At 43.3% G+C, this 13,964-nt stretch overlaps 1 protein-coding gene across 1 annotated transcript in view; it reads left to right on the forward strand.

Moving 5' to 3' along the window:
- Nucleotides 1-13,964, forward strand: part of VPS13C (vacuolar protein sorting 13 homolog C) — a 222,088-nt gene that overhangs the window by 35,465 nt on the left and 172,659 nt on the right. Inside the window, exons 7-12 of the mRNA XM_060174401.1 lie at nucleotides 3,047-3,112; nucleotides 3,722-3,831; nucleotides 3,940-3,999; nucleotides 7,677-7,736; nucleotides 9,287-9,367; nucleotides 12,056-12,113. Coding sequence (XP_060030384.1) covers nucleotides 3,047-3,112; nucleotides 3,722-3,831; nucleotides 3,940-3,999; nucleotides 7,677-7,736; nucleotides 9,287-9,367; nucleotides 12,056-12,113 — 435 coding nt within the window. The remainder of the gene's footprint in view (nucleotides 1-3,046; nucleotides 3,113-3,721; nucleotides 3,832-3,939; nucleotides 4,000-7,676; nucleotides 7,737-9,286; nucleotides 9,368-12,055; nucleotides 12,114-13,964) is intronic.

Consider the following 13,964-nt stretch of genomic DNA (forward strand, 5'->3'; position numbering starts at 1 on the left):
TCTCTGTCCTAACAACGACAACATCAATAAAAACAACAATAAAAAATGAGAAACAAAAGGGAAAATAAATAAATAAGCATAAAAAATATAAAAAAATAAGAGAGAAATTGAAAGGGGAGTCGGAGATAGACAGAGAGGAGAGACACCTGCAGCACTGCTCCACTGCCCGTGAAGCCCCCCCACCCCCCGCAGGTGGGGAACAGGCCCTTGAACCTGGGTCCTGTATGGTAATAGGTAACTCGACTATGTGCGCCCCAATCAGGCCCCCTCCCAGCCTTTTTATTATTAAATTATGAATGAGATTCAGGGACCATCACTACAGCAAGAAATACTGATAGTAGTAATGCCCATGGTATGATAAAAGGCTGTTAAACTTTTTTTTTTTTTTGATACAGCACTTCATTTCTTTTTTTTTTTTTTTTTGCCTCCAGGATTATTGCTGGGGCTTGGTGCCTGCACCACAAATTCACTACTCCTGGAGGCTATTTTTTCCCTTTTGTTGCCCTTGTCATCGTTGTTATTATTATTATTGTTATTGCTGTCATTGTTGTATAGGACAGAGAGGAAGGGAAGTCAGAGGGGGAGAGAAAGATAGACACCTGAAGACCTGCTTCACCACTTGTGAGATGACCCCCCCCCCCTTTCAGGTGGGGAGCTGGGGGCTCGAACTGGGATCCTTGCACCGGTCCTTGTGCTTCGTGCCATGTATCCTTAACCCACTGCACTACTGCCCAGCCCCAGCATTTTATTCTTTTAAGATTTTTCTTTTTTAAAAATATTTATTTATTTATTTTCCCTTTTGTCGCCCTTGTTGTTTAACATTGTTGTTGTTATTGATGTCGTCATTGTTGGATAGGACAGAGAGAAATGGAGAGAGGTGGGGAAGACAGAGGGGGAGAGAAAGACAGACACCTGCAGACCTGCTTCACCGCCTGTGAAGTGACTCCCCTGCAGGTGGGGAGCCGGGGGGGCTTCAACCGGGATCTTTCCTCCAGCCCTTGCGCTTTGTGCCACGTGCGCTTAACCTGCTGCGCCACTGCCCGACTCCCCAGCATTTTATTCTTATGATGGAAGAGTTGCTTCTTAGTTTTTGCAGCAGTGGAACCATTTGTTTTAATGTTTTTAAGGAGGAACAAGTTCAAAATTTCAAGCTGAATTTCACTTACATGTATCCCAACATATACGCCGTTAGCCGAGTTTCTGTACTTGATTCTAATGTTCAGGTGTGTATTTTGAGATTCCTTTGAGTAAATATTTCTCATGTGCTTTGTGCCCACATGCCAGTGTAACTCCTGCTCTGATAGCCCTGCTAGTTTGCATGATCACTGTGCAGACACTTAAACTGTTGAGCAGTTTGCTGCTTAGTGGAAATCTGATTAAGGTGCCTGGGTCAGCGGCTCCTAAGCTTCTTGCTGCTATTGAAGAAAGCATCCTGCAGAAAGTAGTGCTCGACCTGAGATTCAGAAAAACCTTTCAGAGTCTGCCTGGTGAAGCACTAACTTTTAGGAGGACAAACCAGGTTCAAGGAATGCTCCTTGTAGAGACATCAGACAGTTCTATCTGATAGAACAGAGAGAACTTGAGAGGGAGGGGGAGATAGAAAAGGAGAAAGAGACACAGAGACAGCTGCAGCCCTGCTTCAACACTCATGAAGCTTGCCCCCTGCAGGTGGGACCTGGGGCTTGAACCTGGGTCCTTGTGCATGGTAATATATACATTTAACCAGGTGCGCCACCACCCAGCCCCATTGTAATGTTTTTATTTTCTCCAGGGGAAGATGAGTGGTAGTAGCTAGGACAGGACTGGGAGACAGGGCTGAAATTGGGAAAAGGACCTTACTCCATGTGGAAACCCTGTCTGGTTTTATCTGCAAGTTACGGTGGGTCTTTAGAGAACTTTGAGCAGGGAGGTCAACGTCTTAAGTAGTATTTTTTCAAGGTTAACCATCTTGGCATCAGTATTCGAGGTAGAAGCACAGTTTAATAGGTGAGTGTGAAGATTAGAGGCACTTAGCCCATATGGAGACAGCCTGGAGACCTCAGGCCAGAATCAGTGCTCATCTGCAGTTGGACATCAGAATAGCAACGTGGGTAAGGTGGGTACTGGTGGCACAGAGTGAAGCAGTGCCACAGAAAAGAGGAAGAGGCCTCAGGGTTGTGGTTAAGCTATTTTTCAACGGACAAAGTACCTTTGTATCCCCCTCCCCTTTTAGTTAGTGATTTAATAACGATCAAAAAGATTGTGGGACAAGAGGGGTACAATTCCAGGCAATTCCCACCACCGGAGTTCCGTATCCTACCTCAGTGTATTCTTTCTATGCCTGAGTCATTAACATATTTTGCTTGTGACGTTTACCACCCAGAGGAGGCCAGCCATTGGCACCTTACCCATCTATTTCATATTCTCTCTCCTCTCTCTCTCTCTCTCTCTCTCACTCACTCTTGCTCTCACCAGAATCCTTCTCTGATTAAAGTTCTGCATTCTGTCATTACATTTCCAATATTTTGGTATTAATGAAGTTAAAATCAAACTTTGCTGTAAAAGGGATCACTTATCACAAAAAGGGCCCTGGCATGGTTATCTATATCTGTTCTGTATATAAGTGCACCTGCCAAGTTATCTTCCAGGTCAAAGAAGGGTATACGAGATCACAGGAGGTTTGGGAATTTCTGCTTACATGAATGTTTGTCTATTGATTGATGGTTTTTTTTTTTTTGGGGGGTTCAGACAGAAATTGAGAGGGGAGGGGAAAATAGGGAGAGAGAAAGAGAGACCTTACAGCACTGCTTCACCAATTGTGAAGCTCCTCTCCCTGCTGGTGGGGACTGGGGGCTTGAACCAGGGCCCTTCCACATAGTGATGTGTGTGCTCAGCCAGGCGCGCCACCACCCAGCCCCTGTTTATGTTGAAATAACAGAGTAGCTTGAGGTAAGGTGTGTTGTCATTAGATTTGTTGTCAGGAAGAATTCTCTTGTTTTCTCTTCTGTCCTCTTGTCTGCTAACTTGACTTTTATCCTTTTCTCACTAAAATGCTTCCACTGAGAAGGATGTAAACGTAAAAAGCACAAAAAACATTTTAAGAAACCTTTTAAAGGTCACGAGCGCTCAAAAGGTAGGTAAAAGTATTTCTTCTGCCACGTGCTGTTTGTATGCATTGCCACTTAATTTCTGTCTGCTAGGGTAAAATGAATGGTAGACTACAACATAGCCTCAAAAATAAATTTCAAATAAAAAATGCAGTCTAAAGTCCAAAATAAATCTCAAATAAAACAAGGACACTGGGAATTGGGAAGTAGTGCAGCGGGGGTAAGCGCACATGGCACGAAGCACAAGGACCGGCGTAAGGATCCCGGTTCCAGTCCCCGGCTCCCCACCTGCATTGGAGTCACTTCACAAGCGGTGAAGCAGGTCTGCAGGTGTCTATCTTTCTCTCTCCCTCTCTGTCTTCCCTTCCTCTCTCCATTTCTTTGTCCTATCCAACAACGACGACATCGGTAACAACAACAACAATAACTACAACAGCAGTCAAAAACAACAAGGGCAACAAATGGGAAAATAAATAAATAAATAAATATAAAAAAAACCAGGGATACTAGACAAGGCTTTAATTTCCATTAAATCATATTTTTCCCTATCCTTCAGTCAAGTCATGATTTGTGTGCGGGATTTCAACCGTGGAGCTTCTACTTTTCCATAACTTTTTTTTTTTCTTTTTTTACAGATAAACCAAAAGAAGCCAGAAAGGATACATTTTTGGAAAAACTGGCCACTCAAGTAATAAAAAATGTACAAGTAAAAATCACAGACATTCACATTAAGTACGAAGATGATGTAAGTAGTTCAGTTTCCTCGGGTCACCGTAGTTGCTGTAGGTAACTTTGATGTCATCTCTCAGTGAGCCTATTCCTGGCTTAGTCTCCACATTCTCTTCTTTGACAGGTCACAGATCCACAGCGACCTCTTTCCTTTGGTGTCACCCTAGGAGAGCTGAGTCTTCTGGTAATGTCACCCTTACTTAAGATTTCTATAGAACCCGTAATATTTTTTTCCCCCAAGTCACAGGGTAATTGGTTTATAATCAGTGATTGCTACAAATGGCTATTAACAACAACAACAAGAACAAATATCTGATCTTTCTATAGTTTTTCTCTAAGCTTCAACTTTTTTTTTTATTAGTGATTTAATCATGATCAATAAGACTCTGGGATAAGAAGGGTACAATTCCGCACAATTTCCACCACCAGGGTTCTGTGTCCTATCCCCTCCATCAGAATCATCCCTATTCTTTATCCCTCTGTGAGTGTGGAGTAAAGATCTTTATGGGGTGCAGAAGGTGGGAGTTCTGGCTTCTGTAATTGCTTCTATGCTAAACATGGATGTTGGCAGGTCGATCCATACCCCCGGCCCTGTTTCGATCTTTCCCTAGTGGGGCAGGCCTCTGGGGAGGTGGAGTTCCAGGATTCACTGGTGAGGGCATCTGCCCAGGGAAGTCAGGTTGGCGTCATGGTTTACTCTGCTTTGTATCTTAAGTTCCACATTTTCAGCGTTGCTAAAATTCTGTGTTTTGTTTTGCCTTTGAATTTGGCACTGTCAGGCTATTATTGATAGCAAAAGAAAGCACAGTGGTCATTCTTTAAAAATTATATTTATTTATTTGTTGGATAGAGACAGCCAGAAATTGAGAGGGAAGGGAGAGACAGAGGAGAGAGGAAGAGAGACACTTGCAGCCCTGCTTCACCACTTGCAAAGCTTTCCCCCTGCAGGTGGTGATTGGGGGCTCAAACCTGGGTCCTTGCGCGCTGTAACGTGTGCGCTCAACCAGGTGTGCCACCACCTGGCCCCCTATTATCTGTTTATTTATTGGATAGACAGCCAGAAATCAAAAGGGGAGGAGATGCTAGAGATGGAGAGAGACAGGGAGACACCTGCAGCCCTGCTTCACCACTTGCAAAGCTTTCCTCCTGCAGGTGGGGACGGGGGATCGAAACCTGATCCTGCACTACTATCTGTCTATCTATTATTTTTTTAAATTTATTTTATCTTTATTTGTTGGATAGACAGGCAGAAGTTGAGAGGGAAGGGGGTGATAGAGAGGGAGAGAGACAGACACCTGCAGCCCTGCTTCAGCACTTGTGAAGCTTTCCCACTGCAGGTGGGGACCAGGGGCTCGAACCTGGGTCCTTGCACACTGTAACACGTGCACTCAACCAGGTGCACCCTACTTTTTATATTTTATCAAAGCACCTATAGTTTACTGTTGTGTTGATTTTCCATGGTGGTCTCTATCCAAAGGTCATCTCTCTGCACCAACCACTGAGATTCGTGCTTTTGTGATGATTAAATGAGATTGTATAAAGCAGTTGGCACATGGGCTGAGTTGTTTCATTGCCACCAAAGTTGTTGCTGGGGCTTGGTACCAGCACTACGAATCCGTGGTATCTGGTGGCCATGTTTTTTTCAATATGCTTTTACTTTCTATTTCATTTCATTTCATTTCATTTCATTTCATTTCATTTCATTTCATTTCATTTCATTTCATTTCATTTCATTTCATTTCATTTATTTTTTACCAGAACACTTCAGTTCTGGCTTATGGTGGTGCAGGGGATTGAACCTGGGACATTGGAGTCTCAGGCATGGGGGTCTGTTTGCATAACCACTATGCTACCTACCCTCCGTCCTCTATTTTATTTTTATTTGATGGGATATAGAGAGAAATTTAGAGGAAAGGGGAGATAGAGCGGGAGAGAGACAGAAAGACACCTGCAGCCCTGCTTCACCACTCGTGAAGATTTCCCCCTGAAAGTGGGCACTGGGGGCTTGAACTCAGATCCTTGTGCATGATGATATGTGCACTTAAGCGAGTGTGCCACCACCTCTGATACTTTCTTTTTCACTATATTGACTATTATAATGTCAGTGGCTGAAAATCCACCACTTTCTGTATCTGTTTCCTTCCTCCCTTCCTTCTTTCTGATTACAATCTCCCTCATTTAAAAAAAAATTTTATTTATTTATTTCTTTATTGGGGAATTAATGTTTTACATTCAACAGTAAATACAATAGTTTGTACATGCATAACATTCCCCAGTTTCCCCTTTAACAATACAACCCCCACTATGTCATTCATCATCCTTCTTGGACCTGTATTCTCCCCACCCACCCACCCACCCCAGAGTCTTTGACTTTGGTGCAATACGCCAATTCCATTTCAGGTTCTACTTGTGTTTTCTTTTCTAATCTTGTTTTTCAACTTCTGCCTGAGAGTGAGATCATCCCATATTCATCCTTCTGTTGCTGACTTACTTCACTCAACCTGATTTTTTCAAGGTCCATCCAAGATCGGCTGAAAACGGTGAAGTCACCATTTTTTACAGCTGAGTAGTATTCCATTGTGTATATATACCACAATTTGCTCAGCCACTCATCTGTTGTTGGACACCTGGGTTGCTTCCAGGTTTTGGCTATTACAAATTGTGCTGCCAAGAACATAGGTGTACACAGATCTTTTTGGATGGATGTGTTGGGTTCCTTAGGATATATCCCCAGGAGAGGAATTGCAGGGTCATAGGGTAGGTCCATTTCTAGCCTTCTGAGAGTTCTCCAGACTGTTCTACACAGAGGTTGGACCAATTGACATTCCCACCAGCAGTGCAGGAGGGTTCCTTTGACCCCACACCCTCTCCAGCATTTGCTGCTGTTACCTTTTCTGATGTCTGACATTCTCACAGGAGTGAAGTGATATCTCATTGTTGTCTTTATTTGCATTTCTCTGACAGAGACTTGGAGCATTTTTTTCATGTGTTTCTCGGCCTTTTGGATCTCTTGTGTGTTGAATATTCTGTCCAAGTCCTCCCCCATTTTTGGATGGGGTTATTTGTTGTCTTGTTGTTGAGTCTGGCAAGCTCTTTATATATGTTGGTTATTAAACTCTTGTCTGATGTATGGCATGTAAAGATCTTCTCCCATTCTGTGAGGGGTCTCTTGGTTTGGGTAGTGGTTTCTTTTGCTGTGAAGAAGCTTTTTATCCACTGTGCCACATCCCGGACCACAAGAAGCTTTTTAATTTGATGTAGTCCCATAGGTTTATACTTGCCTTGGTCTTCTTTGTAATTGGATTCGTTTCATTGAAAATGTCTTTAAAATTTGTGTGGAAAAGAGCTCTGCCAGTATTTCCCCCTACAATCTCCCTCATTGAGGGCATTCTTCCAACCTCTAGTCTGAATTCCATCTTCTCTCATTTCCTCCTGAGTCCTACTTTCCCTCCCTTCTTCTTTCTCCTTCCTTTAGACTTTTTGCTTTTTTCCTACTGTTTCCTAATTTTTTAATCAGAGTACCACTCAGGCATGAAAGTCATTGCCTAACCATTATCTCCCCTGCCCTACTTCATAAATCTTTAGCTCTGTCCCTTCCCACTAACCCTATTTATTTATTTTTTTAAAGCAAAATTGAGCCTTTTACTTATTTCTGAATTCAAAATTCAAAACACCCTATTCTTTTTTCCAGATTATTTTTTGTTGTTGTTGTATAAATATGAAGGGCAACGTTCAGCTAACGTTGGCCAATCTTATGTAGATGTCCTTTTAGGGGATGGCTGCGAGAGCCCAGTGCGGTGAGATATGTTCTTCATTTCATAGCTCTTTTTCTCTCTCTTTCTCTTTATTTTTTTTTTCCAGACTACAAATGAGAACTGGACTCCATGCATTTTAAATGAATCAGAAAAAATTATATACAAGGTAATCAACATCATGGAAAACTTGAGCTAATGTAGTCTGTAACACAAAACAAACCCCGACAACTTTGAAGCCAGAATGTGCCATTGGAGCCATTGGAGCGCTCAGATGGGGGTCAGGTCATGAGAATAGCTCACTTGGGGCACCCTCTGCTTTCTTGTCTTTGCAGCTCGGCCTCAGGCCTGGCCTTCACCACACAGGAGGAAGCTTAGGTGCCGTGATCTCTTTTCTCTTTTGTTCTTTCTCTCTCTGCTTCTCTGTCTGCCTCTTAAACTATCAGCCCAGAGCAGTGAAGCCCTGGAGTGACTAAAAAGAAAAAGAAAACATGGTCTATGGTCTAGTGGGCAGTGCATGTGCATTACCATGTGTGAAACCCCACGTTTGAGTCCTGGTGTCACTTAGACAGCACCTTGGACAACACCCAGGGAACTCCGTGAATGGGAGCAGTGCTTTGTCATCTTTTCTCTTTTTCCTTTTTCTGTTTTCCCCTCTCTGGCCCCTCCTCTCTCCCTGTCCCTCCTCCCCTCCCCTCCCCTCAAAGTGTTGAATACTTGTCAGAGCAGAGAGGTGGCTTAGTGACACCGTGCATGCTTGGTGATCCTGGGTCTGTTCTCTAACACGGCATGAAAAAAAAAAAAAAAAAAAAGAAAGGTCCAGGGTTTTAGTTTTGGCTCAGCAGAGCCAAAACTTGTTCTAGTCACTTCTGTGTTTGAAGGTTTAGCTTGATCACGAAAACTGCATCAGAGAAATATTCCTCAGATTGTGTTCTATGAAGCATTAGGTGGTTGCCATGCTGTTAGATTTGTTCGGCACATGCTCACGTCAAGTAAGGTCACTGACTCATGTACTAAACTGTACCTAAACAAGTACGTTCCATCTTACTGTATTTTTCGTCACTGGGGCTTTACTTCTTCATCTCTTCCTCCTTCTCCTTTTTCAGATAGAAAGACAGAATCAGAGATAGAGAGTTGGGGAGAATGACACCACAGCACGAGAGTTTCCTTCAGTGGGGTGGGTGGCTGGGCTCAAACCTGGGTTGTCCTCATAACACAACAACTTTACTATCCAAGTGAGCTATCTTGCCAGTCCTCCATCTTGTTGTAAACGATTGGACTTTATAACGCTGTCAGTATGTTTAAAAACGTGTACGTCTCCATGTAGGACATTCAGTAGGTGGCTTCTCCTTCCTTGCTACTTACAGTATATTCTTTTTCCTTGAAGCAGCCCTTCATAGCTACTGGAGGGCCGTGATCTCTTTATTCAACAGAACATGTACAGGGTCTGTCACATCCTCAGTCCCCAACAGATATACCTACTAGGTGAATCAGAGGATTCCTGGGGAACCGTGGCCCCAGAAGTACGACCGAACAAATGCTAGATTGTCTCCTAAAGTCTAGGGACGTCAGTGTCAATGCATGTCTTCCCCCACCCCCATTATGACTTTCTTTCCTTGGACAGTTGCAAGTGGTGACTAGACAGCATAGCAGAATAAGCTGATGGTCTTGACGCAGACCCGGCAGTTGCCTGACCTCTCTCTCCTGCTTCTTTCCTAGCTCATCCGGCTCGACAGCCTGAGCGCCTACTGGAATGTGAACTGCCGCATGTCTTACCCAGGCTCCAGGGAACAGATCTTGGTAACTTCAGTTTCTTCCTGGATGACAGACCCTAGTTGCCTCCATCTGCTTAGGCTGAGGGGGCCTCAGTGAGAAGAAGGCAGGAGAAGAGCCGCTTATTCAGCCTGTGTATTGTGAAATCAGAAGTGTGAGCCTTGGCTCTTTTAGGATGTCCTCTGTGTCTGTAGGAAAGTGCTTTTCCCTTCAGTAATCTTGTGAACTCACTCGACACTGAGAGGGGAGCCTGTACTATCTGTCAGGACTGCCTTTATGGATTTTCTACACTCTCACTTTATTTTATTTTAAAATACATGGGAAGTTATTTATTTATTTATTCTCTTGTGGCCCTTGTTTTATTGTTGTAGTTATTATTATTTTTGTCATCGTTGTTGGATAGGACAGAGAGAAATGGAGAGGGGGGGGAAGACAGAGGAGGAGAGAAAGAGAGACACCTGCAGACCTGCTTCTCTGCCTGTGAAGCCCCTGCAAGCAAGGAGCCGGGGGCTTGAACCAGGATCCTTATGCTGGTCCTTGCGTTTTGCACCACCAGTGCTTCACTGGCTGAGCTACCGCCCGACTCCTCACACTCTCACTTTAATAGTGCTCTTGTTACATTGTGGGATTTCTTTTTTCTTGTTAAATGTTATTTATTTTTTATTTATTTTTTGATACAGAGAAATTGAGAGGGGAGGGAGATAAAGAGGGGGAGAGACAGAGACACCTACAGCCTTGCTTCATCACTTGTGAAGCTTTCCTCCTGCAGGTGGGGACCAGGGACTTGAACCCGGAACCATGCACACTGTAATGTGTGCGCTTAACCAGGTGCGCCACCACCTGGGCCCTTAAATTTTATTTATTTATTTGATATTGGCGGAGAGACATTGAGAGGAAAGGGAGAGATAGAGAAGGAGAGAGAAAGAGAGACGCCTACAGCACTGCTTCACCACTTGTGAAGCTTCTTCCCTCTGCAGCTGGGAACCGGGGGCATGAACCTGGTTCCTCGTGTGTGATACCATATGTGTTCAGCTGAATGTGCCACTGCCTAGCCCCCATATTGTGTCATTTCTAATGACAATGCTTACCTGAACAGGATAATGAAGAGAGAAGACGTCTTTCATACCCAAAGGGTATCTTTTTCAAGATAGCTCACTTGGGTAGTGCGCTGCTGTTTCATGGACTCAACCCAGGTTCAAGCCCAGTCCCCAAAGGACTGAAGTAGCTTCAGTACTGTGCTGTCTTTTCCTCTGTCTTTCTTCTTTTTAAAATTAAAAAATATATATTTATTTATTTTCCCTTTTGTTGCCCTTGTTGTCTTTTTAATTGCTGTTGTGGTTGTTGTTGCTATTGATGTCGTCATTGTTAGATAGGACAGAGAGAAATGGAGAGAGGAGGGGAAGACAGAGAGGGGGAGAGAAAGATAGACACCTGCAGACCTGCTTCACTGCCTGTGATGTGACCCCCCCTGCAGGTGGGGAGCCGGGGGCTCGAACTGGGATCCTTCTGCCAGTCCTTGCGCTTCGCACTACATGAACTTAACCCACTGTGCTACCACCTGACTCCCATCTCTGTCTTTCTGTCTGAGGAAGTCAGTCTGGCGTAGTAGAGCCCCAGTGATGACAAAAGAAAAAAAAAATCAAAATTAAAAAAAAAAAATTATTTTCCCTTTTTCCTGCCCTTGTTGTTTTTCATTGTTGTAGTTATTGTTGTTGGATAGGACAGAGAGAAATGGAGAGAGGAGGGGAAGACAGAGAGGGGGAGAGTAAGCGACTTGTGAAGCGACTCCCCTGCAGGTGGGGAGCCAGGGGCTTGAACTGGGATCCTGACTCTGGTCCTTGAGCTTTGTGCCACCTGCGCTTAACCCACTGCACTACTGCCCGACTCCCAAAAGCAAATGTTTTCAGCATTCATGGTGATGATTCCCTAGACAGTGACAGATTAATTCAAACCTTCAGTGTGACAAGCTAGTCTTAGTTGTTCCTGTTGCTTAGGAAATAATGGAAAATAACTTAATTTTCTGAACTGAATTTCTGAGACTTTACCTCATATTTCTCAGAAGTATCTAAAAATTCATAGATTGTATATGTCTACTCAGGTATAAATATATTCAAAGTCAGAGGTGAGTACAGTGTTATGATGTGCTAGGTATTTAAGATATAAAAATTAGTCGGGTGTCTTCCATTTAAAACATCTGTAGGGAGTAGGGCAGTGGCACAGTGGGTCAAGCGCACGTGGCGCAAAGCGCAGGGACCGGTGTGAGGATCCCAGTTCGAGCCCCCGGCTCCCCACCTGCAGGGGAGTCGCTTCACGGGCGGTGAAGCAGGTCTGCAGGTGTCTATCTTTCTCTCCCCTCTCTCTCTGTCTTCCCCTCCTCTCTCCATTTCTCTCTGTCCTATCCAACAACAAAGCAACGTCAACAATGGCAATAATAACCGCAACGAGGCTGCAACAACTAGGGCAACAAAAAGGGGGAAAAATGGCCTCCAGGAGCGGTGGATTCATGGTGCGGGCACCGAGCCCAGCAATAACCCTGGAGGGAAAAAAAAAAAAAATCTGTAAATGTTGATCACTGTGTTTTTCATTCTTACAAACTACTAGCTATCAAAACTAGACTACAGGTAGTAAATTGAGAACTTAAAGTTTTTTTAGTTTGGTAGGTATGTATGATTTTTCTTCTTTCTCATTCTCCTATAATTCAATTTTTGTGCTTAGGAGCAGCTGAAAAGTGAAATTCTTAAAAGTAGCAATGCATCTCCCGTCCATCAATACAGTAAGTAATGATTACAAGTTTACCAAGTCCTAGGGATCATGAAATTAAATACCTGAATGGACTTTATATTATAATGTTACTTTGATGGAAAAAAAAAAGAACTTTACAAGGACTGACGTAAGGATCCCGGTTCGAGGCCCCGGCTCCCCACCTGCAGGGGAGTCGCTTCACAGGCGGTGACGCAGGTCTGCGGGTGTAAAAAAAAAAAAGAACTTTATACCTTAGTGACTCTTTTTATTAAAACAGATTGTTGAGGAATAGGTGGTCACATGTGAGCTCTTGCAGAAAAAGAGGGAGAAAGGGAGGGGGGAGGAAGAGAGAGAGAGAGAAAGAGAGAGAGAAAACACATATGGCTGTGGCTTTCTTATCTCCTGACTTCTCGATTTTCTTTTTCCCTTGTTTTCATTTCTTCCGCAGATGTATATTTGCTGCTGGGACTTTTGCACCTAAGTGATTCCACCATTCCCAGATTAAATTTTTTTTAAAAAACTTTTTGTTTTAAATTTTATTATTTTTTATTTACTTATTTATTCCCTTTTGTTGCTCTTGTTGTCTTTATTGTTATAGTTACTATTGTTAGTTATTGATGTTGTTGTTGTTGGCTAGGACAGAGAGAAATGGAGAGAGGAGGGGAAGACCGAGAGGGGGAGAGAAAGACAGACACCTGCAGACCTGTTTCACCGCTTGTGAAGCGACTCCCCTGCAGGTGGGGAGCCGGAGGCTCGAACCAGGATCCCTACGCTGGTCCTTGCATTTTGCGCCACGTGCTCTTAACCCGCTGTGCTACCGCCTGACTCCCCAGATCCAATTTTTTTAAGGGGACTTTTTCATTTCTTGGCAGAGTCACCTTTATTTTTTAAAAATAGACCTCTAAGAAAGCTACCTGTTTGTTTAATTAGCTCACCTCTTTTCTCCATTTGAATCTTACTTGGAAGACACTGCGGGCTTGGCGTTACGTACTACCCCCCTTGACACGTGCAGTGTGCCTGTGTGTGTGAAAGAGGGAGACCAGAGCACTGATTGGTATTCTGTGCCCCGGCCCATCCCTGGCACCTCAGACATCCAGGTCCTCCTTTCCAGCTGTTGAGACACTTTCCCAGCTACCCTCCGGACTGCTGTGTCGCTCACTGCCATTCTGTGAAAGAGCTGACATTTTTTCTTGATAGATCTCTCTCCTTAATGATGAAACTTTTCAGATACTACTAGTGTATGGAAGAATTTAATTTCTTTTTATTAGCAAAAGCAAAAGTTTAGAAAAAACACAGTTTTATTCTCAGGCGTCTTCTGCTTATAAATCACCTCTCAATAAGTTGAATTTTTAATATAACATGATATAAATGTTAGGTACTATGGGGTATCGGTATCTATGTAATGTCAATATTACTGTAGTTTAACTGATCATGTTACTGTGTCATCTCCCTGTTACACCTTTTTATGTTGTTTCTCAACTTTGGAAGTAATTCTGTCGTGAGTAAGACAGAGATTAATATAATTGTTCCCACCTTTGTATTACTATATTTGATGGATATCGAAATCATTAAGCTGTCTCATATCAGCCAAGATAACCCCCGGTTTTGCACACAGTGAACAACCAAGAACCATTTGTTTATAGTTTGTACATTACTTAAAAACTCAGGATTCCAGTTTCTTCTTGACAATCACACATTATCCACTGAGATTGACTGTTGATATCATGCAGATTGGTAGATGCTTAAACACTTCTTGGTAGTGATGTTTTATTTTGTTTGTTTTTTTTATATGCCCTGATAAGTTGCTTACTTTCAGAGTGACAGTGTTCTTACCATTAGCGCTGCGTGTCTATATGTAAGGCCTCTTACCATTAGCGTTGCG

This window comes from Erinaceus europaeus, chromosome 16 (assembly GCF_950295315.1).
Source record: "Erinaceus europaeus chromosome 16, mEriEur2.1, whole genome shotgun sequence".
Lineage (NCBI taxonomy): Eukaryota > Metazoa > Chordata > Mammalia > Eulipotyphla > Erinaceidae > Erinaceus > Erinaceus europaeus.